Source organism: Rana temporaria, chromosome 8, assembly GCF_905171775.1.
Source record: "Rana temporaria chromosome 8, aRanTem1.1, whole genome shotgun sequence".
In the NCBI taxonomy this organism is placed as follows: domain Eukaryota; kingdom Metazoa; phylum Chordata; class Amphibia; order Anura; family Ranidae; genus Rana; species Rana temporaria.
Window position 1 is genome coordinate 180,481,658 of NC_053496.1, and position 27,665 is coordinate 180,509,322.

The 27,665-nt window shown below is 44.3% G+C and overlaps 1 protein-coding gene across 1 annotated transcript in view; it reads right to left on the minus strand.

The window, feature by feature from the left end:
- Positions 1-27,665, minus strand: part of LOC120910566 (zinc finger protein 268-like) — a 129,011-nt gene that overhangs the window by 54,410 nt on the left and 46,936 nt on the right. Inside the window, exons 4-5 of the mRNA XM_040322324.1 lie at positions 15,076-15,225; positions 14,801-14,950 (exon numbers count right to left, since the gene is read on the minus strand). Coding sequence (XP_040178258.1) covers positions 14,801-14,950; positions 15,076-15,225 — 300 coding nt within the window. The remainder of the gene's footprint in view (positions 1-14,800; positions 14,951-15,075; positions 15,226-27,665) is intronic.

A 27,665-nucleotide genomic window follows, 5' to 3' on the forward strand; every position in this document is an offset into this window, starting at 1 on the left:
TCTGTAGGAAACACACACACACTGACTGAATACATTGTTTCTATGTGTTTATCAGATGATGGGGGATCTAGGTGGAGCCTCCGTACTGCTCTCTCCTTTACAATAAAGTCTCCTCTTACCCGGGGATGTGAGGGACGGCTGATTCTCCATCATGACATGAAAAGCCTCCTCGACTTTAACTGGCACTATAATGGTACCCTCTTTCGTGGACTGGTCGCCTTCTGCCTTAAACTCAACTTTTATATCTATCAGATCGTCACCCTAAACCAAGAGAATGTTTGGCAAATATAAGGTTCAATGATACTAGACCACAAATAAATAAATACAAATTGTAGGGTTCAAACTGTCTTGCATTGTTGAGTCACGTTTATGTATTAGATGCTCCAACCAACCTGATAACAGCGTGAATAGTTGTGATCTTCCTGTATGGAATACAGAGGACGGGGACATCTCTCTGGTGGGTTCCCATTACTGGATCCATCTGTAGGAAACACACACACTGACTGAATACATTTTTTCTATGTGTTTATCAGATGATGGGGGATCTAGGTGGAGCCTCCGTACTGCTCTCTCCTTTACAATAATGTGCACCACCCTACAGTTTGGGCCCCTACTGTTAGCTGGGAATATAGAGGACGGGGACATCTCTCTGGTGGGTTCCCATTAATGGATCCATCTGTAGGAAACACACACACTGACTGAATACATTGGCTCGGATTCACGTAAGAGATACGATGGCGTATCTCCAGATACGCCGTTATATCTCTGAGTCGGAGGCGTCGTATCTTGGCACCTGATTCAAAGAATCAGATACGCCAGAATTTGTATAAGATACGACCAGCGTAAGTCTCCAAAGCCGTCGTATCTTAACTGCATATTTACGCTGGCCGCTAGGGGCGTGTACGCTGATTTACGCCTAGAAATATGTAAATCAGCTAAATACACCTATTCACGAACGTACGCCTGGCCGTCGCAGTAGAGATACGTCGTTTACGTTAGGCTTTTTCCGGCGTAAAGTTACCCCTGCTCTATGAGGCGTACCAATGTTAGGTATGGACATCGGAACAGCGTCAAATTTTTCACGTTTTACGTTGTTTGCGTAAGTCGTTCGCAAATAGGGCTGGGCGTCATTTACGTTGACGTCACAAGCATTGGCTCTTTGCGGGTTAATTTGGAGCATGCGCACTGGGATACTTTCACGGACGGCGCATGCGCCGTTCGTAAACAGCGTCATTTATGTGGGGTCACAATAAATTTACATAACACACGCCCACATCTTCCACATTTGAATTAGGCGGGCTTACGCCGGCCTATTTATGCTACGCCGCAACTTTGCTTTGTGAATACTGCACTTGCCTGTCAAAGTTGCGGAGGCGTAACGTAAATAGGATACGTTACGCCCGCACAAAGATGCGCTCTCAATACGTGAATCTGGCCCATTGTTTATATGTGTTTATCAGATGATGGGGGATCTAGGTAGAGCCTCCGTACTGCTCTCTCCTTTACAATAAAGTCTCCTCTTACCCGGTGATGTGAGGGGCGGCTGATTCTCCATCATGACGTCCTTGTATCCTTCTAAATACTTCCACTCCTACATGGAGAAATAGACAGTGATATCCTGACACCTCACAAAAATCAGGAGACATAATTAGGATATATCAGATCTATAAACCAGAGGCTTTGGTTGAACAGTTGGAGAAATGGTTCTATATTTAGGATGTATGCGGTCACTATAAACCATAATAGACATCACAGTGACTATGGAGGAAGAGGATGGACATGATGGGGGAGTTACTGGGTGTAAATATAAAATAAGATCTTATTACCTCCTCTACGGCTAGTTCCAGCAATGTCTCCTCTCTACTTCCCTCCCACTCTTTTACCAGGAACTTCCTGGTTATGCTCCAAAACACTTCCTGTCTGTAGCCTACATCACTTCCTGTCTGTAGCCTACATCGCTTCCTGTCTGTAGCCTACATCGCTTCCTGTTTGTGTGTTCCAAGTGACATCACCACCTTGTGTTGAAGATAAATACTGCAGTCTAAGTTAGGTTTCATCATTTCGTCCCTGCTTTGTGGTCCATTCCTCTATTATGTTCCATCCATCAGAAGATGTGTTTTATGTTCAGCCAGATACTCTTTTATATACATTTGATATAGCTGTTATTTCATTTTTATTATGTTTTAGCTTCTTTTTTTTGAGGGGGGGGGGGGTATTTAAAAACAAAATTCCGGATTTTCTCTTTCTGCAGTAAGCTAGTCTTCCGATAAGATGATCTTTTGATCGCATTAAAGGTTTGGATGAATTTGAATATTAATTTCAGTTGAATTGGGTGGTTAGGTTGAAATACAGACACGTGGATCGGGAGCCCCTGACCACGTGGAACTGCTGAGAGGCGGCTGTGTGGAGTGGTGCTTATCCCAGCGGTCAGTGGTGGCTGGTGCTCAAACAGACTGAAAAAAAACCCCCATCAATTGCAGCCACTGTGCCCATCGATTGCCACCACTGTGCCCATCAAACGCAGCTACTGTGCCCATCAATTGCCACCAGTTTGCCCCATCAATTGCCACCAGTTTGCCCTCTCAAATGATGCCAGTTCCTCCATTGAATACAGCCAGTTTCCCCATCAAATGCAGCCAGTTTGCCCCCTCAAATGATGCCAGTTTCCCCATGAAGTGCAGCCAGTTTCCCCATCAAATGCAGCCAGTTTTCCCCTCAAATGCAGCCAGTTTGCCCCCTCAAATGATGCCAGTTTCCCTATCAAATGCAGCCAGTTTCCCCATCAAATGCAGCCAGTTTCCCCATCAAATGCAGCCAGTTTCTCCATCAAATGTAGCCAGTTTTCCCCTCAAATGCAGCCAGTTTCCCCCTCAAATGCAGCCAGTTTCCCCCTCAAATTCAGCCAGTTTGCCCCCTCAAATGATGCCAGTTTCCCAATCAAATGCAGCCAGTTTCCCCCTTAAATGCAACCAGTTTGCCTATCAAATGCAGCCAGTTTCCCCATCAAATGCAGCCAGTTTCCCTATCAAATGCAGCCAGTTTGCCCCCTCAAATGCAGCCAGTTTGCCCCCTCAAATGCAGCCAGTTTCTCCATCAAATGCAGCCAGATTGCCCCCTCAAATGCAGCCAGTTTTCCCCTCAAATGCAGCCAGTTTGCCCCCTCAAATGCAGCGAGTTTGCCCCCTCAAATGCAGCGAGTTTACCTATCAAATGCAGCCAGTTTCCCCCTCAAATGCAGCCAGTTTCCTGATCAAATGCAGCCAGTTTCACCCTCAAATGCAACCAGTTTCTCCATGAAATACAGCCAGTTTGTCCCCTCAAATGCAGCCAGTTTTCCCCTCAAATACAGCCAGTTTTCCCCTCAAATACAGCCAGTTTTCCCCTCAAATACAGCCAGTTTGCCCATCAAATGCAGCCAGTTTGCCCATCAAATGCAGCCAGTTTGCCCATCAAATGCAGCCAGTTTCCCCTCAAATGCAGCCAGTTTCCCTATCAAATGCAGCCAGTTTCTCCATCAAATGCAGCCAGTTTTCCCCTCAAATGCAGCCAGTTTCCCCATCAAATGCAGCCAGTTTCTCCATCAAATGATGCCAGTTTCCCCCTCAAATGCAGCCAGTTTGCCCCCTCAAATGCAGCCATATTTCCCCTCAAATACAGCCAGTTTTCCCCTCAAATACAGTCAGTTTTCCCCTCAAATACAGCCAGTTTGCCCATCAAATGGAGCCAGTTTGCCCATCAAATGCAGCCAGTTTCCCCTCAAATGCAGCCAGTTTCCCTATCAAATGCAGCCAGTTTCTCCAAATGCAGCCAGTTTCCCCATCAAATGCAGCCAGTTTCCCTATCAAATGCAGCCAGTTTCCCCATCAAATGCAGCCAGTTTTCCCCTCAAATGCAGCCAGTTTCCCCTCAAATGCAGCCAGTTTCTCCATCAAATGCAGCCAGTTTTCCCCTCAAATGCAGCCAGTTTCTCCATCAAATGATGCCAGTTTCCCCTTCAAATGCAGCCACTCCCTCAGAGTCCTTGATGTCTTCTCCCGTCCTCAATGTCATCTCTTCTATGATTGGACGCCTGATAGGCGTCCAATCACAGCGCCTGTCACTTCAGCCAATCAGGTGACCCATAACCAGACCCAGTGCACCCGATTGGCTGAGAGGCGGGTCAGTGTTAGGGAAGCGATTCCCTAACACAGCATTGTTTACACAGGGAATGCTCAGCAGTGTGCCCACTGTTTAACCATTTGGAAGCTGATTAGAGCCCACAGCCTATGGCTCTAATCAGGCACTTCCAAAACACACCCACCGCTGTCATTCAGATGGCCGGCACTCAACAGCGGGCTGGACACCTGAACAGTGGGCGGCAGCGGCGACAATAGGTAGATTTATGCAATGACGGGTGCAGGAGAGAGGGGACGGCGCTCCTGTGCCCACTATAGATGCACCGCCACTGCCAGCGGTGGTGTTCTTATATGTGCACTCGATCCATTTGGATCTGGTAAGAGGACATCTTTTACTCTTGGTGGTTCGCAGTCTCCGCTCTAATTCATCCCAACGTGACTGCTCACCAGTGCGCAAAGTAAGGTCCATAAAATACATGGATGAGCGAGTTTGTGGTGGAGGACTGGACTTGGACGAGAAGGTCTGGCTTGCAGACTTTGCTCGAATTCATCCCAAAGGTGTTCTATCGGGTTGAGGTTCAGGCCAGTCAAGTTCCTTCACCCCAAACTCGATAATTAATGTCTTTATGGACCTTGCTTTGTGGACTGGTAATCCTTTTGTGCCATGTGACTGGCCTATAATGTCCACCTCCTAGAGAACCACTTACTAGTTTTCCTAATTGGATATTTTATATGGATGCTGCACTACAAGAAGACTCCTCACCAGCCCTTTATTAATACTTACTTGTGATATAATTTCCAATATACAGTAACATGGCAGTAGAGGTACCTGTGTATTGTGCGCACTAAAAAATGTTGCTTTGTTTGATTTCGGAATGCAATAGTTACAGTAGGTTGATAATTTGTTTATTTTAGTTTTTGTTGTATCAGTCCGATTCGTTTTTTTGGGATTTGTTTCATTTCTTTCGGGATTCGTTTCTTATATTCGTTATACTGGGTGGATTTGAAACGTTTTCAAACCCACCTAGTAAAACTTCATATGGATCCAAATTCATTGTGAAAAGTTATGGTTGTTTAGGAGCGGGTGACCGCTGCGTCCTTAATAGGGATGGGAGAACGGTTCAGCCTGAGCATAAGTTCGAACGACCACACTGCACTGCTCCACCGCAGTGCATTGAAAGCCCTGATTGGCTAAAGCAAAGAAAGCTTTGCCCAATTAGCACACATAGCACTGTCAAAGCCATGATTGAAAAAAGCGGTCCGTCGGACTGTTTTCACCGTTCATGCCTGCCAGAGGGCTTCTGTACGATGGTTGTACTAACCATCGTACAGAAGTCCGCGCGTAAACAATACGCGGGGCGTGTCCGCGTCGTCGACGTGGGCGGGCCTGCCATTTAAAGGCTTCCACGCATGCGTCGAAGTCATTCGACGCATGCGAGGGACGGCGGGCGCTCGGACATGTACGGTAGGTCTGTACTGACGACCGTACATGTCCGATCGGGCAGGATTCCAGCAGACGGTTTTAAAACACGTCCAGGAATATTTGTCTGCTGGGAAAAGGCCCGGCGGGCAAATGTTTGCTGGAATTCGGCCCGCTCGCGCCTACACACGACCGAACATGTATGCTGAAACTGACCCGCGGACCAGTTTCAGCATACATGTTTGGTCGTGTGTACGGGGCCTTAAATAAATAGATAAATAGATAGATAATAGATAGATAAATCCGAGCAAATGGGTTTCAGCGGATAGATCCTATGGTGTGTACACGCCAGCGGATCTGTTTCCGCGGATATTTCTCCCCTGGGATGGATTCCAGCAGATCGAATATTCGCTGACATGCAGAACAAATCCATCTGCTGGAGTCCATCCCAACGGATGGATCCGCTGGTCTGTATAGACTCACCGGATCCATCCGTCCGAAGGGATCCCCCGCATGCGTCGTAATGATTCGACGCATGCGTGGAATTCCTTATATGACAGCGTCGCGCACGTCGCCGCGTCATAATCGCGGCGACGGCGTGACACGTCATCGCCAGAGGATTTCGGCGCGGATTTCAATGCGATGGTGTGTACACTCCATCGCATGAAAATCCGCCGAAATCCTCGAGAGGATTTATCTGCGGAAACGGTCCGCTGGATCGTATTCGCGGATAAATTCTATCGTGTGTATGGGGCCTTAGAGATGTTTTTCCATCCGCAGAACCCTTGAAAGTAGTACGTGGCTATAGATACTATAATCCTCAGTGACCCCCGAGGAGTATGCTTCTCATGCCTCCGCAAATTTGCAGTGCATGGGCTCCCTCATGCTTCAAAGCCTTGCGAAAAGACCCAAGAATATGTCCCGTAGAAGAAGGATCACTATTGGTTGGCAACCCTCCTTGACCACCGTTACAGATTTCATCCCATCCCCACAATGCAATATCTTGAGGAGACCTTAAAGATGAGCTTATCTAATGCTTTTCCTGACTCACTAAGTGATGGGTTTCACAATTTTTTTAGTCCTCACTGCCCAGGGCTGTTGGCTTCCACATCCCATCAGCAGTGTCTGCATCACACAGTAGATGGTCATTTAGGGGTGAAAACAGAGATGGAGAGCTTTTCAGTCAACGATCCACTGGCTTACTGGGTCATGAGAATAGACCACTGGTCAGAACTTACCCAGTATGCAATTGAGCTGCATCCAGCGTGATTTTTAATTGGGCATTCAGTGCTGCTAGAAGTTTGTTACTGATCATAAAACGCATCTGTCCAAAGACTCCGTGGACCATCTGACATTTATCAAATGAATCAGTCCTGGATTACCAGCAGCTATGCCTTGATGCCGATGTCGTTGATTAAGTATTTTTGGGATGTGGCACCTCTGCAGGACTTCTAGGCTGCCTAGGCTGTTGGTGCAGTTTTCATAGGCACAATTAACACCCAAAGAAAGACCAATTTTCTTGTTCCCAGTGTGGCCTCATCATACAGACTGGCTCTGCAAGCTGTTGCTTACAAAATAAAGAAAGCTTGCAGGGAAAATTTCATTTTTGTTGGCTTTATAAATGCAATTATTGCTGCAGCAGCTTCTATACACAGAACAGACGTGCCACTTTACAGGTAGACTAATGGGACCCCCCAGGCACTATATTGAAAGGAATTTTTCATTTTTATGCTTTCACTTTAGGCATCAATAAATCACTGCTCATTTGAAAATTACGTTTTTTTACAAACTTTTGTTTTATTGATACAGTACCTGGACCCCCATAACCAATTTATGCCCAATTACCTGCATATAAGCCTTCAAAATGGTCACTTTTGTTTTTTCACAATCGGGTCTCATAGACTTCAATTGGGGTTCATTCTTCGGTTCCGAAATTTCACGGTTTGAAAGTTCTGGTGCAAACTGAATTGGGGGTCGTTCAGCCCATCCCTAGTCTTTAACAATCATAACTCATCTGCTGACAGCATGATTCCCCACCCGGGAACACCCATGCTTACCTGGCATTCAGCGAGTGACGGGACATGGGACTGGTTGTGTTTTTCGTACGGGTCGGCGTTCATCGTGATTGATTTTGGAGGGACATTTCTTTTGTGGGGGTTTTTGAATAAAGGACTTGTCAATAACTGTTTTTTTTCACTTTGCACATTTTTTGCTCATACTCATTCACAAGGGGTGGCTTGTTAAAGGGGGCTTACATAGTCTGATAAGTAACCCCCACAACCACTGTGGCAGGGTTGTGGGGAAGAGGCCATTGTTCTCATTAACTTTGGGACAAGATGCTTTGGGGGGAAAGCCCCCCTTCCCCAAAGCACCTCCCCTTGTTGAGGGCAAGTGGCCTAGTATGGTTCAGGAGGGGGGCGCTTGCTCACCCCCCTTTTCTGGCCTGCATTCTTGAATAAAGGGTCTGGTATAGAATTTGGGGAGGACCCCAGTACCTTTTTTCATAAATGGGGGCTTGGGTTTCCCCTTAAAATACATACCAGGGCAAAGGGTCTGGGATTGAGTTGAGCCATTTTTTTCCACACATTTTGGTTTTAGGGTTCTTTTCAAAATCCATACCAAACCTGACGAGCCTGGTACCCCCCCACCCGCTGACAGAAAATGAGTCATGGTTGTAAAGGATGCGGCTGTTGTCTGCTCCTTAACAACCACAGTTATTCACAATAAATTCAGATCATTATCAAACATATTTGAAAATGGAATCATCCGAATGAAACAAATTCATTACAACTTATGTTGGATTCATTGCCATTTGGAAATTGAGACACGTTCGAATACCCCTTGAAATTTTCTAAATTTTGTTACAACCAAAAACGTAAATGTATTTTATTGGGATTTTATGTGATAGATCAACACAAAGTGGCACATAATTGTGAAGCGGATGCAAAATGATAAATGGTTTTCATCTTTTGTTACAAATAAATATGTGAAAAGTGTGGTGTGCATTTGTATTCAGCCCCCTCTGATACCTCTAACTAAAATCTAGTGGAACCAATTGCCTTCAGAAGTCACCTAATTTGTAAATAAATAGCATCCACATGTGTGTTATTTAATCTCAGTATTAATACAGCTGTTCTGCGAAGCCCTCAGAGATTTGTTAGAGAACCTTAGGCCCCGTACAGACGAGCGGACAGTCCGATGAAAACGGTCCGCTGGACCGTTTTCATCGGACATGTCCGCTGGGAGATTTCGGTCTGATGGCTGTACACACCATCAAACCGAAATCCGTGCGGACAGAGAACGCGGTGACGTATACGACACCGACGTTCTCTATCGTGCGAGTTCAATGCTTCCACGCATGCGTCGAATCAATTCGACGCATGTGCAGGATTTCTGTCCGCTGGTTAGACGTACTGTCCGCTGGAAATCTGTCCGCTAGCCTGTACACTCGATCGGATCTGTCCGCTGACACTGGTCAGCGGACCAGTTTCAGCAGACATGTCCGGTCGTGTGTACGAGGCCTTAGTGAACAAACAGCATCATGAAGGCCATGGACTGTATATGGCATCTGTAGTGGCTCCATGTATACTTCCGCTGACACCTGTGCAGAACTGTAACTTCTGGACTCCCCATCTCATTAATAAAACACCAATGGGTGAATCTCTATGAACTGATCACATTCCAATCATCTAAGAATTCTGATCATTTCGAAAAAAAAAAAAAATTAGACCGAGAACAAAATATTGTAAAGTACAAAGCTTTCTTGTTTATTTTAAAAACTCATGAGAAATTAATAACATACAATAAAATGAAGCTTTAGTGGCGGTTCACACTGGGGCAGCACAAATTGCCGCGCGACTCTGCACGGCGATCTGCACGAGACTTCAGAGGCGACTTGCAAAATGACTTCTGTATTGAAGTCAATGCAAGTCGCCCCAAAGGAACCTTTTTCTAAGTCGGAGTGACTTGAGTCGCTCCTATTAGAACGGTTCCATAGTGCAGAACGGAGCGCGACTTGTGACTGAACGGAGTGACTAAGTCGCCCCTATGTGAACCGGCACTTAAGGGGTCTATTTATAAATGTTTTCACACAACTTACACAAAACAAATTTGTAAACATAATTGAAGCAAAACTAAACCTCTTATCGTTTTCAGCCAAGGAAGCCGCCATCTTGGCCTTTGATCTTCAACCAACTATGGTGCTGCCTATGTGATCAGTTATGACACCAGTTATGCCTGAGCTCACAAATGTGCTTCTGGAAGAATGGTCAAACTTTCCCATAGATACCCTCCTAAACCTCGTGGACAGCCTTCCAAGAAGAGTTGAAGCTGGTATAGCTGCAAAGGTTGGGCCAACTCAATATTAAACCCTACAGACTAAGACTGCGATGCCATTAAAGTTCATGTGCGTGTAAAGGCAGGTGTCCCAATACTTTTGGCAATATAGGCCCAGATTCACAGAGAGCAAGGCGCACATTACACTGCCGTAGAGTAACTGCCGTACGCTACGCCAACGCAGAGCAGAGAGGCAAGCATTGAATTCAGCAAGCCAGTGCTCCCAACGCTGTGCCAGCGTGGGTTTCGTAGGCGTACGCCGGCGTAGGTGGAAGTGGGCGTGACCCATGCAAATGAGGCGTGACCCCATGCAAATGATGGGCCAAGCGCCAGACAGGTACGTATCACGAACTGCGCATGCGCACACCCCCTGCGCCTGCTCACAACCACGCTGGCACAACTGCCTAAGCCACTCCGGATCACTGCGTACGCTGTGAACATAACATACGCCCAGCCAGACACATGTCCAACGCACAATACGCCGGCTTGTGTTCCCAGGTGCAGACCTGAGCATGTCTGTTGCTGGGTTGCACCTCCTTTATGGGGAATAACTTTACGCCGGACGTACAACTTACGCGCATCATGCGCCGGGCACACGCACGTTCGTGAATCGCCGTATTTCCCTAATTTGCATGTTTGAATGGCTAATCAATGGGAGCCATGCTCCCAGCCTAAATGTGCGCCCACTCTACGCCGGCGTAAGAAAGATACGTCGGCGGGGTGTAGCCTGTTTTTAGGCGCATATTAGTTTGTGGGTCTGGCGCACATTTGCACTTACGTCGGCGTAACTTGTTATACGTCGGCGTAAGTGCTTTGTGAATCTGGGCCATAGTGTGTATTTCTATACCCCTTGGTGGGAGTGGAGATGAGAGCACAAAGCCGTGTTCTCAGTCTGAGATGTTTCTCAGGGCTGCAGTTTATCTGAGCTCCACAAGGTGGTGATCTCACTTATACCAAGACAGGAAGTCTCTATAGAAGACAGGAAGTGTCTATGGAGGACAGGAAGAGAAAGCAGGCATCCCAATACAATTGGTAATATTGTGTATGTGAGCTTTTCTCCAACTGACCACAAATGGGGCAATTTTCATGGTGCTGTCGGTGTAAATATTGGACTAGCTCAGTACTATTTCATATGAGATCCGTGTTCCTATCATTTATTCCTTCTGGGTTTATACCGATCACACCGCACCCCTAAAAACTAAAACATTCTTACTACACCCCCAATGTACTGTGATGTGCTTTGTACACCACTTGGGACTATCTGACCCACTCCGTAGGAGAATCTGAGGCTCGTAGGGTAACATTTGTTCTCTTGGTATGTCCCATCATCAGAGTCTCCAAGAAATAGAAGAAGACAAGGGAAGACTCGCTCCGTCAAACTCCACATGGAAATTAAATATCACTTCTTCCGGGATGTACCCCTTTGAAGAACAATTTCCTGTCCTCCAGATGTTCTATGGGCTCAACAGTTCCACCTGGAAAAGTCATTGTACATTTGTCATAAGAATCAGCAGGTGGGTTCTCTATAAACCATTTCCTGCACTCTGAATGCAATGAGGCCGCTCTGCGGTGTGTCTTCTCTGGTGTTTCAGAAGGTTTCCCTTACGACTGAAAGATTTCCCGCACTCTGAACACAAATAGGGACGCTCACCCCTGTGAATTCTCCAGTGTTTTACAGGGACTACTTTATAAGAGTTCTCTGTTCAACAAGTTCTCCTTCCTGAGCGAAAGATCGGGACCTGTGTGAATTTTCTGGTGTGCTACAAGGTTTCTTTTATAAATGTAGGATTTCCCGCACTCTGAACATAGATAAGGGCGCTCACTTGTGTGAATTCTCTGATGTTCAACAAGTGCTTCTTCCCGAGCAAAAGATTTCCCGCACTCTGAACATGAAAAAGGACGCTCACCAGTGTGACTTCTCTGGTGTCGAATAAATCTTTCTTTTCTAAAGAAACCTTTCCCACACACCAAACAAGGGAAAGGACGCTCACTGGTGTGAATTTTCTGGTGTTTAGTAAGTTTTCCTTTTTTAAGGAAACTTTTCCCGCACTCTGAACAAGAAAAGGGATGCTCACCTGTGTGATTTCTCTGGTGTATAATAAGGGTTTCTTTTTTATGAAAACCTTTCCCGCATTCTAAACAAGAGAAAGGATGCTCACCCGTGTGAATTACCTGATGTCTAAGAAGGTTTATTTTTTCAATGAAACACTTCCCGCACTCTGAACATACATAAGGACGCTCACCTGTGTGATTTCTCTGGTGTATAATAAGGGATTCTTTTTTAATGAAACCTTTCCCGCAATCTGAACAAGAGAAAGGACGCTCACCGGTGTGAATTCTTTGATGGGAAACCAGGACTGCTTTCCGAATGAAACTTTTCTCACACTCTGGACATGGAAAAGGACGCTCACCTGTGTGAATTTTCTGGTGTACAATAAGTTGTTGTTTCTGAATGAAACGTTTCCCGCACTCTGAACATGAATAGGGACGCTCACCCGTGTGAATTCTTTGATGAGAAACCAGGACTGCTTTACGAGTGAAAGTTTTCTCGCACTCTGGACATGGAAAAGGACGCTCACCTGTGTGAATTTTCTGGTGTACAATAAGTTGTTGTTTCCGAGTGAAACATTTCCCACACTCTGAACAATGATAGGGACGCTCACCAGTGTGAATTTTCTGGTGCGAAAGAAGGTTTTTGTTTGTAGTGAAAGATTTTCCGCACTCTGAACAAAGGAAAGGACGCTCATCGGTGTGACTTCTCTGGTGTACAATAAGATCTTTTTTGCGTTTTAAACATTTCCCGCACTCTGAACATGAATGAGGACGCTCACCCGTGTGAATTCTCAGGTGCGAAAGAAGGTTTTTGTTTTTAGTGAAACATTTCCCGCACTCTGAACATGAGAATGAACGCTCTCCTGTGTGAACCTTCTTATGGCTTGAAGAAGATGTCTGGGGATTGGATGGATCTGGTGATTTGTCAGCACTGTGAGAACTTGGAAGGACATCTGATGTCATAGTATGGGATTTATCAGAAGGTTCCTCAGGATTGGAAGGATCTGATGATCTAACCAACCAATCAGAGGTGACTTTGGGAGAATATTGTGGAATGTCGGTATCTTCTGCCTTACAATCTGGAGATATAATAAGATGTCCCTCCGATGGATTTATATTCCAGAAACACCGTCCATCTGCTGGAAAGCAATATTTAATAGAAGTCATATCTGTTCTCATACATCTTGTATTCAGAAGTCATATGTATACACTGGGCAAGATGGTCAGAGAGAGAAAACAGTCCTAGGTCTCCCTGGCCAATAGGGACTTCCTGATTGGCCGGGAGGAGAATGAGGCCGAATAGTGAGAATTTATTCGCTAGTATCACACAACAGGGTGTGATCAGGGTCCAATGCTCTGCATCCTGTTTTGAAGCCTATTAGAGCCTCCGGCTCTAATCACATGCTTCAAAAAAATACACTCCACTATTGGAATCCATAGTCCGACGTCCCTGCATGTAGATCAGGGGGCCGGACAATGGATAAGGGGGGAGGTGCCCCTCATGGAGCTGCCACCACTTGTGTACAGTATCTCCTCCTCATTCGTTGGGAACATGACATTATATTGAGGAATGGAGATGGACCTTTCAAATGGCCTTCTCTGTGTCTCTGTCCACCTGCAAGGTGATTAATGTGGCCAGTCTCTGGGTGGAGACCAAACCTGATTTAAGCCAGCCAAGCCTGCAATCTCAGTATCTTCTCCTCATTTGTTGGGAACATGACGTTATATTGAGGAATGGAGATGGACCTTTTATATGGAACATTTAGCTGCGGAGTAGATACATCGATGATGTTGTTATGGTCACCTTTGTGTCCACAATTTTTTTTCCTTACTGAACGCATTTGTTGGGAACATGACGTTATATTGAGGAATGGAGATGGACCTTTCATATGGTGTACAGTATCTCCTCCTCATTTGTTGGGAACATGACATTATATTGAGGAATGGAGATGGACCTTTCATATGGTGTACAGTATCTCCTCCTCATTGGTTGGGAACATGACGTTATATTGAGGAATGGAGATGGACCTTTCATATGGTGTACAGTATCTCCTCCTCATTTATTGGGAACATGACGTTATATTGAGGAATGGAGATGGACCTTTCATAGTCTTCAACAGGAACTTGTTCTAGCAAACTGGAGGAGCTTCTATAGTTTGTAAGAATCAGTGTTGGATGTTGATCTGGGGAATTATTCCTTTAACCACTCCAGCCCCGGAATATTTGGCTGCTCAATCATCAAACTATTTATTGCGATACGTGATCTCGTGCATCGCGACCGCCAGTTGCGCGCATCAGGACCCCCACAGTGCAGCGGGTGCGTGCGCACGTCTGCTATCCCGCATAAAAGACCCAACGTACAGCTACGACGGCTCGTGGGATCATGCCAACCTGCCGCAGTATAATGACGGCAGCTGGTCGGCAAGCGTCATTATACTATTATATTATATGGACACAGTTTATTTGGCTTTTCTGTCCCCCTCTTGATCAACTGCCACTTTGGAAAAAAAATTTATTCACATGACTTATAGTATATTTCAATCGATATACCTGCATGCCTTATGCTTAGATAAGTAGAATGTGAACTTTCTTCATTTAGTGTTTATGACTTACTTGTGTCCTTATGTAGAGAAGATTCCTCCTGTTTACTTTCCATAATCATCTCCCCCTCCTCCATAGACTGCTGATCTCCACTCACCAACCTCTCTTCTTCTTCTTCTTCTTTATCCTCAACTTTGATGTCTTTCCGTTCTTCATTCTAAATTCCAGAGATTATAAAAACATAACATTTTGAGACAATGCTTCCAATAATAAAAGGTTACGTAGAAGAATATCCTCTCATAGAATTATTTTTCAAATTTTGCCCAGTCCCATCTACCTGATTATTTTCTGTATAGTTCGGATGTTCCTGGCTGGAATTCTGGGAATGCAGAGGACCTCTCTCCTCCATAGACTGCTGATCTCCACTCACCAACGTCTCTTCTTCTTCCTCTTTAATCTCAGCTTTGATGTCTTTCAGTTCTTCATTCTAAATTGTAGAGATGATAAAATATAACATCTGGAAACACCGCTGCCAATAATAAAAAATGACATAGAAGAATGTCCACTCATAATTTTTTTTTTTTGTTTTTTTCCCAGTCTCATCTACAGTACCTGATCTTTCTCTGTATATTGGTGACCTTCCCATGTAGAATTCTGGGAATTCAGAGGACAACCCTCCTCCATAGACTGCTGATCTCCACTCACCAACCTCTCTTCTTCTTCCTCTTTAACCTCAACCTTAATGCCTTTTAGTTTTTCACCCTAAACCCCAAAGATGAAAGAATACATTTGTAAAAAGGAGCAAGAGATGACATGTAGGAATGTTACCCCATACCGCAAATATATTTTTAGGTCTACATGCTCAGTTCCACCTACCTGATGATGGTGGGGGATGATGTGACCCTCCTGTGTGGAATCCCGGGAATACAGAGGACGGGGACATCTCTCTGGTGGGTTCCCATTACTGGATCCATCTGTAGGAAACACACACACTGACTGAATACATTGTTTCTATGTGTTTATCAGATGATGGGGGATCTAGGTGGACCCTCCGTACTGCTCTCTCCTTTACAATAAAGTCTCCTCTTACCCGGTGATGTGAGGGGCGGCTGATTCTCCATCATGACGTCCTTGTAGAGATCCTTGTGTCCCTCTAAATACTCCCACTCCTCCATGGAGAAATAGACAGTGACATCCTGACACCTTAGAAATATCAGGAGATATATTTAGGATGTATCTGGTCTATAAACCAGAGGCTCTGGATGGACAGTTGGATAAATGGTTCTATATTTAGGATGTATCCGATCTATAAACCAGAGGCTCTGGATGGACAGTTGGATAAATAGTTCTATATTTAGGATGTATCTGGTCAATAAACCAGAGGCTCTGGATGGACAGTTGGATAAATGGTTCTATATTTAGGATGTATCTGGTCTATAAACCAGAGGCTCTGGATGGACAGTTGGATAAATGATCCATATTTAGGTTGGAGACGTACTATAAACAGACATCACGGTGACTATGGAGGAAGAGGACGGACATGACGGGGGTTCCCGGGTATAAATAGAAAATAATATCTTATTACCTCTTATTACCAGTTCTAACGTCTCCTCTCTTCCTTCTTCAGAATGACCTCTGACCCGGAACTTCCTGTCTGTAATGCTTCAATTCTGTTCTTTGTTTGGTATCCTCTCGCTGCTCAGCGTTCCATGAACAATACGTGAGATCACCACCTTGTGGAAATGTTTAGAACTGCAGCCTATATATATATAAATGTAGCGGCCATTTCAGAGTGATATTGGCGTGAGAGATAGTTCAGTGCCATTAGACAGTTAGTGTGCTATTCTGATTCTATTGTCAGTATAGTTTAGTGTGAATCTAGTGATAGTTCAGTGTGAGTGTAGTGCAACAATTCATCTTTACATTCGTGTGAATGTCAGGATAGTTCAGTCAGTGTGAGTGTAGTGACCGCTTAACAGTGCGTTACTGCAAGTTTAACGCTGTATATTTCAGTGTGTTATCTTCCGTTTAATGCTGTACAGTTCAGTGCATTACTGCACGTTTAACGCTGTATATTTCAGTGCGTTACGTGCCATTTAATGCAGTACATTTCTGTGCGTTACTGCAGGTTTAACGCTGTATATTTTTTAGTACGTTTAACACAGTATATTTCAGTGCGTTATGTGCCATTTAATGCAGTACATTTCTGTGCGTTAAGGCACTGAAATATACTTAGTTAAGCGTGCACTAACGCACAGAAATGTACTGAAATGTACGTAACGCACTGAAATATATACGGCGTTAAATTTGCAGCAATGCACTGAATTGTAAAGCGTTAAACGGATGACAACACACTGAAATATACGGCGTTAAGCGTGCACTATCTTCTGTTTAACGCTGTATAATTCATTGCATTACTGCAAGTTTAATGCCGTATATTTCAATGTGTTATGTGCGTCACTGCATGTTTGACGTAGTATATTGCAGTGCATCCAGTGCAGTTTTACTGCAGTATATTATAGTGTATCAGTGTGTCTGTGTAGTAGTGAATACTCAAGTTAAAATGCACCAAACACCACTTTCCATTGATTAAAGTGCATCCAGGTACACATTTCCACATCTGTATTACATTGTGTTAATAAGCATCCCCCCCCCCCCCCCCCCCCCATCGTGTCTGGGAGGGACAACAAGGAAAGGCAGACGTCCCAATGGCACTGTGAGGGGGTCTGCAGTGTATGTGTCCATATGCAAAGATGGATGTAGTCAGTTCTCAGGAAGGGCATAAGTTTAGTGATTTTGCCCGTGCTATCCAGCCACAGCATGTAGAGAAGGTGGTGGACTGGGTTACTAAACCATCCTCATCCTCCGTCACCCAAGCAGAGACTGGTGCACAGTCCACTGAAGCTGCCAGATTGGCCAAACCTGCCTCCTTGTCCACAGCAATTGCTGCCATAGCCCCAGCATCAGGCATGGAGGAGTCAGCTAAGTTATTTGAACACAGCATCAGCCACTTGCTCCTTGACAATGCACAGCCATTACTGGATTCAGATGTTGATTCTTTGGTTGAGGAAGGCAGGAACACGAGTCTATAGAGAGGGGAGAACACTGATACACAAATTGACAGTCATGTTCCTCCAGCCGCGGCGAATTGCCAAGTTGTCTCCAGTGGTAATGAGGATGGAGGAGATGATGATGATGATGATGATGATGAGGTCACTGATGCGATTTGGGTGTCAGAAAGAGCAGAGGAGGAAAGTGGGGGTGAGGCACAACACCAACGAGGCAACCATCATGGAAGAGCAGAGAGCAGCCACCCTATTCCATCACATTGTGGAGCTGTTACCTCCCGGCCCACTTCCCACAGCTCAGCTGTTTGGGCCTAGTACATGTGCAGCTGATCGCACTGTTGCAATTTCCAAAGTTTGTCTCACTCTCAAGCACATCAAGTGTGGAAAAAACACCAGCTATTTGGGTACCACACGCTTGATAAGGCATATAACTTCCCACCACTCAGCCTGTTGGAAAAAGCACCTGAAAGCCACACAAAAGGGCCGCAAATCTGTTTCTTCCTCCTTACTCACCTCAGTCTGTCCCTACTATACCTCATAACCTCTCTGTAGCCTCCACTGGCAGGTATGATGGTATAGCGCAGGGTGTCCCAGGTCCTTGCAGCACATCTGCCAGCAGCACACCACCAGCTGTAGACTATAGTCGGAAAATTACTCTGCCCCATCTGTTGCAGCGGAAAAAAAATACAGTCCTTGCCACCCACATACCCAGCGTATAAATGCAAGCTTGTCAAAGCTGCTGGCTCTACAACTTCTGCCTTTCTATCTGGTGGAGTCTGCCCCCTTGCATGAATTTGCAGAATGTGCTGTACCACAATGGCAGGTTCCCAGTCATTATTTATTTTCACGTAAGGCCATTCCAGCTCTGTACCATTACATGGAAGGCAATGTTGTGGCATTGTTGGGCAAAGCAGTGAGCCACAAAGTCCATGTTACTGCTGACACGTGGTCCAGCAAGCATGGTCCAGGACACTATATTTAATTGACAGCACACTGGGTAACTCTGCTTGCAACTCTGAAGGATGCAGGACCGGGCTCAGTGCTGCAGATTTTAGTGCCCCCACCTTTCCATACAGCTAGTGGTGATGATGCAAGATTTTTCAGCTATACCCCCTCCTCCTCCGCCTCCATGCTCTCCTCTGCTGAATTGTCCTATGAACCACAAGTAAGCATTCAAGGGCTATACATTGAGTCAGGCTTAAAGGTGCAATGCAGTACTTCAGCTGGTGTGTCTAGGGCACAGGAACCACACCGGAGCAAAGATTCTTGTAGCTCTGCAGGGACAGGTCCAGAGGTGGTTTACGCCACACCAGCTGGAGCCAGGAATGGTGGTGTGTAATAATGCCACAGACTTCCTGTCCGTCCTTAGACAGGGAACGTTGACACATGTGCCATGCCTGGCACATGTCCTCAATTTGGTGGTGCAGCGTTTCCTAAATAGGTACCCAGGGTTGGAAGATCTGCTAAAGCAGGCCAGAAGAGTCTGTAGCCATTTCAGGCAGTCATACACATCCAGTGCTTGGTTGGCTGAAATTCAGCGGGTATTCCACCTGCCTGTAAACTGTCTGATGTGTGATATGTCCCCCAGGTGGAACTCGACTTTGGCAATGCTGCAGCGACTGCACATGCAGCAGAGGGCCGTCAACGAGCACCTATGTGAGTATGGCACAAAGACAGGCTCAGACCAGCTCAGCTTTTTTTCCTACGCCAATGGCTGCTCATAAAGGATGCATGCACTGTACTGTCACCATTTGAGGAGGCCACAAGTATGGTGAGCCGTGACAATGCATGTTGTGTTCCTGCTGGAACAGACTCTGCATGGCATTATGAACAGGACACTCGAGGCAGAACAGCGGGAGGAATTGAAGCATATCCTTTCCTCTCAAGGCTCACTTTATGCAGACACCATTGTTCCTAAAGGAGGGAGGAGGAATCTGGCAGTTTTGGAGGCATTGAAGCAGAGGAAGACATATGTCAAACAGTAAGAGATGGTTTTCCATCCGCAAAACCCTTGGGAGCAGTATGTGGCTAGGAGGAGGCAGTTCCAGATACTATAATCCTCAGTGACGCAGAGGAGTCTGCTTCTCATGCCTCCGCAAATTTGCAGTGAATGGGCACCCTCAAGCTTCAAAGCCTGCGAAAGAACCAAAGAATACGTGCAGTAAAAGAGAAGAATCACTATTGGTTAGCCACCCTCCTTGACCACCATTACAAGGGGAAAGTCTCAGAATTCATCCCGCCCCACAGAGAGGCCAGAAGATGAGAACAACTTAAAGAGGAGTTTATCTAATGCTTTTCCTGACTCTGGTAGGTTACAGTGTCATGGAAAACATTGTTTTTAGGCTTCTGTTGGTCAAGAAAGGAGTGGTGGAGAAGTGATGCATTTCACAATCTTTTTAGTCCTCACCGCCCAGGGCTGTCAGCTTTCATATCCCATCGGCAGAATCTACATCACACGGTGGACGATTACAGAGATGGAGAGCTTTCCAGTCGACAATCCACTGGCTTAATGGGTCATGAGAATAGACCACTGGCCAGAACTTGCTCAGTATGCAATTGATCTGCTAGACTGCCTTGCATCCAGCGTGCTTTGCGATTGGGCATTCAGTGCTGCTGGAGGTTTTGTTACTGATAATAGAACACATCTGTCCACAGACTCCGTAGACCGACTGACATTTATCAAATGAATCAGTCCTGGATTACCAGCAGCTATGAAGCCCCTTATGCCGATGTCAGTGATTAGGCCTTTTTGGGATGTGGAACCTCTGCAGGACTTCTAGGCTGCCTAGCATTGGTGGTGTTGATTTCATCTGGAATAATTTTGTTGGTGTAGGTTTCATAGGCACAATAAACGCCCAAGGAAAGACCAATTTTTCTTCACCTGTTTAGTAGGTGCATATCATTAAAATACCCATGTTTACCTGACTTTTTTCGTACGGGTTGGCATTTATTGTGATTCACATTGGAGGGACATTTTTTTTTTTTTTTTTTTTAAATAAAGGACTTGTCAACCTTTTTTTTCCATTTTGCATATTTTTTGCTCATACTCATTCACTCACAGATTCACTTACACATTCTTATAAGTAACCCCCACAACCACTGGGGCAGGGTTGTAGGGAAGAAGCCCTTGTTCTCATCAACTTGGGGGCAAGGCGCTTTGGTGGGGAGCCCCCATTTCATAAAAACACCTCCCCTTGTTGAGAGCATGTGGAGTAGTATGGTTCAGGAGGGTGGTCACTTTGTTTGCACCCCCTTTTCTGGCTTGCAATCTTGAATAAATGGTCTGGTATGGAGTTTTGGGAGGACCCCAGTATCTTTTTTTTCAAAAATGGGGGCGTGGGTTTCCCCTTAAAATACATACCAGAGCAAAGGGTCTGGTATGGAGTTTGGGGAGGACAACGTGCCATTTTTTTCACACAGTTTGGTGTTGGGGTTCTTCTCAAAATCCATACCAAACCTGACGAGCCTGGTGCCTTAACGACCACAGTTATTGACAATAAAATCAGATCATTATCAAACGTATTTGAAAATGGCGTCATCTGAATCAAACAAATTCATTACAACTTTTGTCGGATTCATTGCCATTTGGAAATTGAGACACATTCGAATCCACGAAAAATACATCATCGTCCGAAAAATGAAGCTCAACAAACCGAATCACACATATCTACGGTGTATACAATTTATTCTTGGCCAAGATTTTTACAATGTATATGGTTTAATTTTTTATTATTTATAAAGTCTAATATGTTTTCTTTTACATTTTTATTCGAACATGTCATATATTTTATTAGTTTCTTGTTTCTTTTCTTGAAACAGGGTTGATAGTCAAAGTCTGCTTTTCCTTCTTTTCGGTTTATAACCACGGATAATGACTATAAAATGAAAGCGCCTATCAATGCAATCACGAGCAAGATAGCCAAGATGGCAGCAACGGGAGTATTATGCAGTGCCTTGAAAAAGTATTCATACCCCTTTAAATTTTCTACATTTTGTTACAACCAAAAACGTAAATGTATTTTATTGGGATTTTATGTGATAGATCAACACAAAGTGGCATATAATTGTGAAGTGGAAGGAAAATGATAAATGGTTTTCAACTTTTTTTTTTTTTTTTTTTTTTTTTTCTTTCTTTTTTTTTTTTCCGAGAACTATCAGGATACTCAATCACTTTAGCGTTCAATTTGCAGTCTCCTTTGTTCACATCATGGTTGGAAATTTCTTTCTCTTTTTTTTCTTTTTTCTTTTTTTTTTTCCTTCTTTCCTGAATATGTGTCGATAAATAACAAAAGGGGATAAAGGAAAAAAAAAAAAAAAAAAAAAAAAATTCTTAAGTACATAAATAAATACATTAGTGTCCCCTGGCCGAACAAACCCTCCTCCCACCCTCAAGCCACCCCCATCCCTTGAACCCGCCCTCCCACCCTCCCCTTTCTCCGGAGTTCTGTCTCCTATTAAATCGCTCTTTGCCCGTTGACCTTCCTACACTATATCATCCTATCACTATACCTTGGTGCAAGTTTAAAATTAGCCCAATCCTGCCATTTCCGTTTAAATCCACATTCTCCTTCCTCTCCCATGTACCTGAGCTGTTCCGCGTAATATATATCGTTAATCCTACGAAACCAGCTCTTTACTGTCGGGCTCATAGGGTCCTTCCATTGTTTGGGGATCAGACTCTTTGCTGCATCTAGAACGTGTGGCAGTAAGGTTCTCATATACTGTTTAGTTGACATTTCTGTCCCATGGAACAAACAGACCCATGGATCAGGAGGTATTTTAATTCCGGTAATCTCCTCAATTATTAATAGTACATCCTGCCAGTATGTTTTAATTTTTGGGCAGGTCCACCATATATGTGACATAGTGCCCACTTCAAGACAGCCCCTCCAACAATATTTGGAAGTGTCGTCTTGGTAACGGTGTGCTATGGCCGGGGTTATATACCATCGTGCTAAACACTTAAAGTTCATTTCGATCAATGCACAATTGAATGAAGTTGAATGCGTCTTTTTTAATATTTTCCTGACCACTGTCTCGGTTTTCCCCGTTCCCAATTCCTCTTCCCATTTATTAATATAAGGAGGGAAACCGGGGTCTTTCAATCCCATTAGTGTTTTATAAATTGCGGATATCGCGCCCCTTCCCCCCGGTGCCAAACACATACGCTCCAAAGGGAGCAAGCATCTATCCGACCTCAGGGGGGAGGGGAGGGAATCCACAAAATGCGTCAGCTGGAGGTATCGCCACCTGTTCAACTCAAACAATTCTTTTTTTTTACTTAATTCCTGATAGGTAAGAATTTTGCCATCTTTTAATATGTCTTTTAATTGAACATCTGATTTTTTAATCCATTTACCAAACAGGTGCGTTTTCCCTGGTGCAAAGAAATTTGTGTCAAATAGAGGGATTAATGGGGAGTTATAACCCCATCTATGTTTTTTATGTGCCCTATCCCAAATAGATATAGATGCCAGTGTGATTTTGTGCATGTGCGGATTTATTTGTCTAAAATGTGGCGGTATCCAAATTTCTTTTCCTAACCGTGAGTTATTTGAACAGCTTTCTAATCTCACCCATCTTTTCTCTCTTTTATCTCTGACCCAATCAACCACCCGTGCCATGTGAATAGCCATATAATATGTGTAAATATCAGGTACTCCCAAACCACCATGTTCCTTATCTCTAATTAACACCTCCATACTAATGCGCATTTTTTTGTTCCGCCATATAAACCTATTTAATAACTGTTTTAGTATTTTGAAGTAAGCACCCGGTAGTGCGATTGGTAACATTTGAATTATGTATAATATCTTGGGGAGAGTAAACATCTTAAAACAGTTTATTCTCCCTAATAGGGATCTTTGTCTCAATGCAATTCTCTTTAAATCTTTTTTAATGTCATTTAATAATGGTATATAATTCTGTAGATAGATTAGGTCGGGGGAAGATGTAATATTAACTCCCAAATATTTTATCTCGGTATCTTTCCAAATAAATGGAAACTCTTGCTTATATCTCTGTACGTCCTGTGCTTTCACATTTATATTGAGGATTTCTGATTTTAGAGGATTGATTTTAAAATTAGATACGTCCCCAAACAATTTGAGGGTTTTTAATAGATTCGGGAGTGTTATGGTTGGGTTCGTTATGAATAATAAAATATCGTCGGCGAACGCTGCGAGTTTATGTTCCCCATCATTTGTTTGAATCCCCCTAATATCAGGGTTATTTCTAATCCCGGCCAGCAATGGTTCCAGGGTTAAAATAAATAAAAGGGGCGACAGGGGGCACCCCTGTCTAGTCCCATTAAACATTTCAAATGTCCCTGACAATGTCCCATTTACCTTAACTCTTGCCGTTGGGTGTTTATACAAAGCGCTTATCCACCCCATCATTTTTGGGCCGATCCCGATAAACTCCAATGTGTTCAATAGAAATCCCCAGTCTACCCTGTCGAAAGCCTTTTCGCAATCTATCGACAGGAGTAGACCTGGGGATTTACTATCTTTTATTATCTGTGTCAACAAAAGTGTTCTGATGCTATTGTCCCTGCCTTCCCTCCCGGGGACAAAGCCTACTTGATCAGTATGTACTAAATCTTTCATGATTGTTTTCATTCTCCCTGCTAAGATTTTGACGAACAATTTTACATCTGCATTTAAAAGCGAGATGGGTCTAAAACTAGAACATAAGGAGGGATCTTTGCCTATCTTAGGGATTACTGTAATTGCAGCCTCTAATGCCTCTTGACGAAAATCCCAATTTAAACCGATACCGTTTATATAAGAACACATCCTGGGGATCAGAATGTCACTGAACTTTTGGTAATATGCAATAGTTAACCCGTCGGGGCCTGGACTTTTCCCCTTTGGTGACTCCTTTAAGTTATTACGAATTTCCAATTCCGTTATGGGTTCTTCTAAAAAACTAATTTTGTCGTCTGATATTTTATTTAGACATGTGTTATTTAAAATTTTTTTTATATTAACGCTTCTCCTTTTGGTTTTTTCGGGGGTATTCCCTTGTGATATAGAATATAACTTCCCATAGTATTCTTGAAATACTCTTGCAATTTCTGATGATGTATGTACTTTGCTCCCTTTGCCTGTTTGAATACTTTCTATAAAATTACCTTTAAATTTATTTTGAAACCCTTTTGCTAGGTATTTACCCGATAAGTCACCCCATTGATAATTCTCTTTCTTACGTCTGTAAGAAGCCGCTCTATTTTCATATTCAATAAGATCTCTTAATTCCTCTCTTTTTAAGATAGCGGTGCGGCCCGCTTCATGCTCTCCTGTTAGTTTATGAGTCTGTTCGAGGTCCAAGATGGTTTTATATAACTCATCATATTTCTTCTTAGTTTCTTTTTTTTTTGCTGATCCTATTGCAATCAGTATGCCCCTGATATAGGCCTTGTGAGCCTCCCAAACTATTGATTCCGACACGTGTTCGGAGCAATTAGTTTTGAAATACCATTCTAATTCCTGTTTTATCCTTTTTACAGCCTCTTCATCCTGTATTAAATCCTCGTTAAGTCTCCATTTGGTATTACTTTTGGGAGCTCCCTCAATTTTTAAATTGATTGAAACTGGCGCATGGTCCGACAGGGTAGTTACCCCAATTCCCGAACTTGTCACTGTGTCCAATGAGCTATGATCCACTAAAAAAAAATCGATCCTAGAGTACGTCCCGTGCACAGCGGAGTAGAATGAGTAATCTCGTATTTTCGGATGCTGTATTCTCCAAACATCTACCAATTGGAGTTGATGTAATTTTTTTTTAAGTAATTTTCTTTGTGCATCTCCAGTCCGCAGTGCACGGGACGTACAATCGAGATCCAGATCCAGACAGAGGTTCATATCACCCGCCACAACAACCCTGCCTGTCCTGAAATCCATAAACATCTCGATGACCCCCTTAAGAAATCTCATGGAGTTCTTGTTTGGACAATAAATATTTGCAATAGAATAATCCACCTCGTTTATTTTTCCTCTAAGTAAAAGATATCGCCCCTCGGGATCTGCTTTTCTCTCTACCAGAACAAATCTAACTTCCCTGGCAAACCCTATAGCCACCCCCTTTGCCAATTTAGTCGGTGAGTCTCCATAGTACCATAATGGATATTCCTGTGAGCTTATTTTAAGATTTGACTCCTGCGAGATATGTGTCTCTTGTATGAGTACTATATCTGCTTTAAGATGTCTAATTTCTCTTAAAATATTACCCCTTTTTAGCGGTGAGTTTAATCCCCTTACATTATATGAGAGTATTTTTAAGGTTCCCATAATATCTACCAGATAGTCGCTTTCCCCCCGACCACTCCCGTTGCATTGTTATTATTATATTCGGTCACGGAAAAAAGAGTCATAAAACTCAACGTCTTATATAGGCTGAATTTCCAGTATGCATCAGGGCAAACCCACGACAGGCAGCTTATTTCTGAGACCGATAACCGGAGAAACTCCCCCCCACACCCTCTCCCACACCCCCCCACCTTCCCCCATTTACTCTGTACTATGGCCCCTCCCATCACCCAACCCTTCCCCCCCACCCTCCCTTCCCCTACCAATAGGGGCATTACGGCCTTAAATAGGCCCCTGGATCCGTGGCCAACCTACTCCACCCGGCCCACGGTTCTCGCCCCAGAGGTTGAGCTCTGTGAGTGTGACTACGTCCCGAAGCGCCACCGCCCTCCCCCCACTCCGAAGGATGGGGGTGGGTGAGTGAGTAGCCCCAGGACCCCAGGGCTCCCCGGGCTCCCACCAGCCGGCCCCCCCCTCCCCCCCCCCCAACCCCCCCCCCCCGCCCCCCAGCCCCCCAACATCATCTTCTCCGCTTTTGCTATTTATTTGGTGTGAATGTTTTCTTAATTATTTTCCTCTTTTATTTCCTGGGATAAGGCTCCATGTCTGATGGCCCGTTGTAGGTGGTAACTTCTCTTGAGGTTCATTCCAACCCGGTATCTCTATCAATGGGATGTCCAGTCTCTTGCAGAACTTAGTCATCTCTTCGGGGAACCTTAAGGTCGCGGATCTACCCTCCTTCTTCCCAATTAAACACGCTGGATAACCCCATGAATATTGGATACCATGTATTTTTAAATGTTCAAGTAGCGGTTTTAGTAGTCTCCTTCTAGAAAGGGTCTCGGTGGCAAGGTCCGGAAAGATCTGTAATTCAGTCTCGTTGAATGTTACCGGCCTAATGGTTTTAAGACGCTGCCAAATCTGTTCTTTATCTTGAAAATTGTGGAATCTTGCGATCACGTCTCTGGGAATTCCCGCTGCCAATTCCGCCGGTTTTCTAATCCGATGAATTCTTTCGAATTAGATTTTTTCCGTTTCTATTTTACCCAAGATGTGGCCGAATAATTTATCGAGTTTTACTTGGAGGTCTTCTCCTTCCAGGTCAGGTAAACCACGAATCCTCAAGTTCTTCCTTCGGTTCCGATTTTCTTGATCTTCCATTCGGTACCTCAAGTTCCTTTGTTCTATTTGTAATTCCTTCATTTGTCTTTTTAACTCTAACACCTCAGCAGCTTGACTGTCCAGTTTTTCTTCAGTTTCTTCTACTCTTCTCAGTAAATGACTCATGTCTTCGTGTACAATCGTTATCTCATTTTTTAACGAGACCTCCATTCGTGAGATTGATAATTCTAGTCGCGAAAACATCTCTAATAACTCTGTTTTTGATGGGGGTAAATCTTTATTGGTGGCACCGTGTGGTTCCACAGCATCCTCCTCAGACTCTCTGGTTGTCACTGTTTCAGAGTACCTTCTCCGTCCATTTTTTTGTTGACCTATCGATAGTCTGCTTTTGGCCCCGGATGTTTCACTAGGGCAGTCTTTGGAAGTGTCTTGTGTCATGTATTTTTTTATATTTCCAGGGCTGGCACTTATTTTTGGGGCGTTGGCCACAGCACCCCTAACTGGGCGGCCTCTCATTTCTTATGCTCTGTTAGTCACAAAAAAAAAAAAAAAAAACAAAAAAACAATCAAGAGACCCCCCAAATACTCTTGACACGGCCGGTTTGATCGACTCTGGGGGCTTTCAGTTCAAAACGGTTGAGCCACTATTGACCCCTCAGGCAGCTCAACAGATAAAGAGCGGATAAGTAGTGGGGCTGTTAAT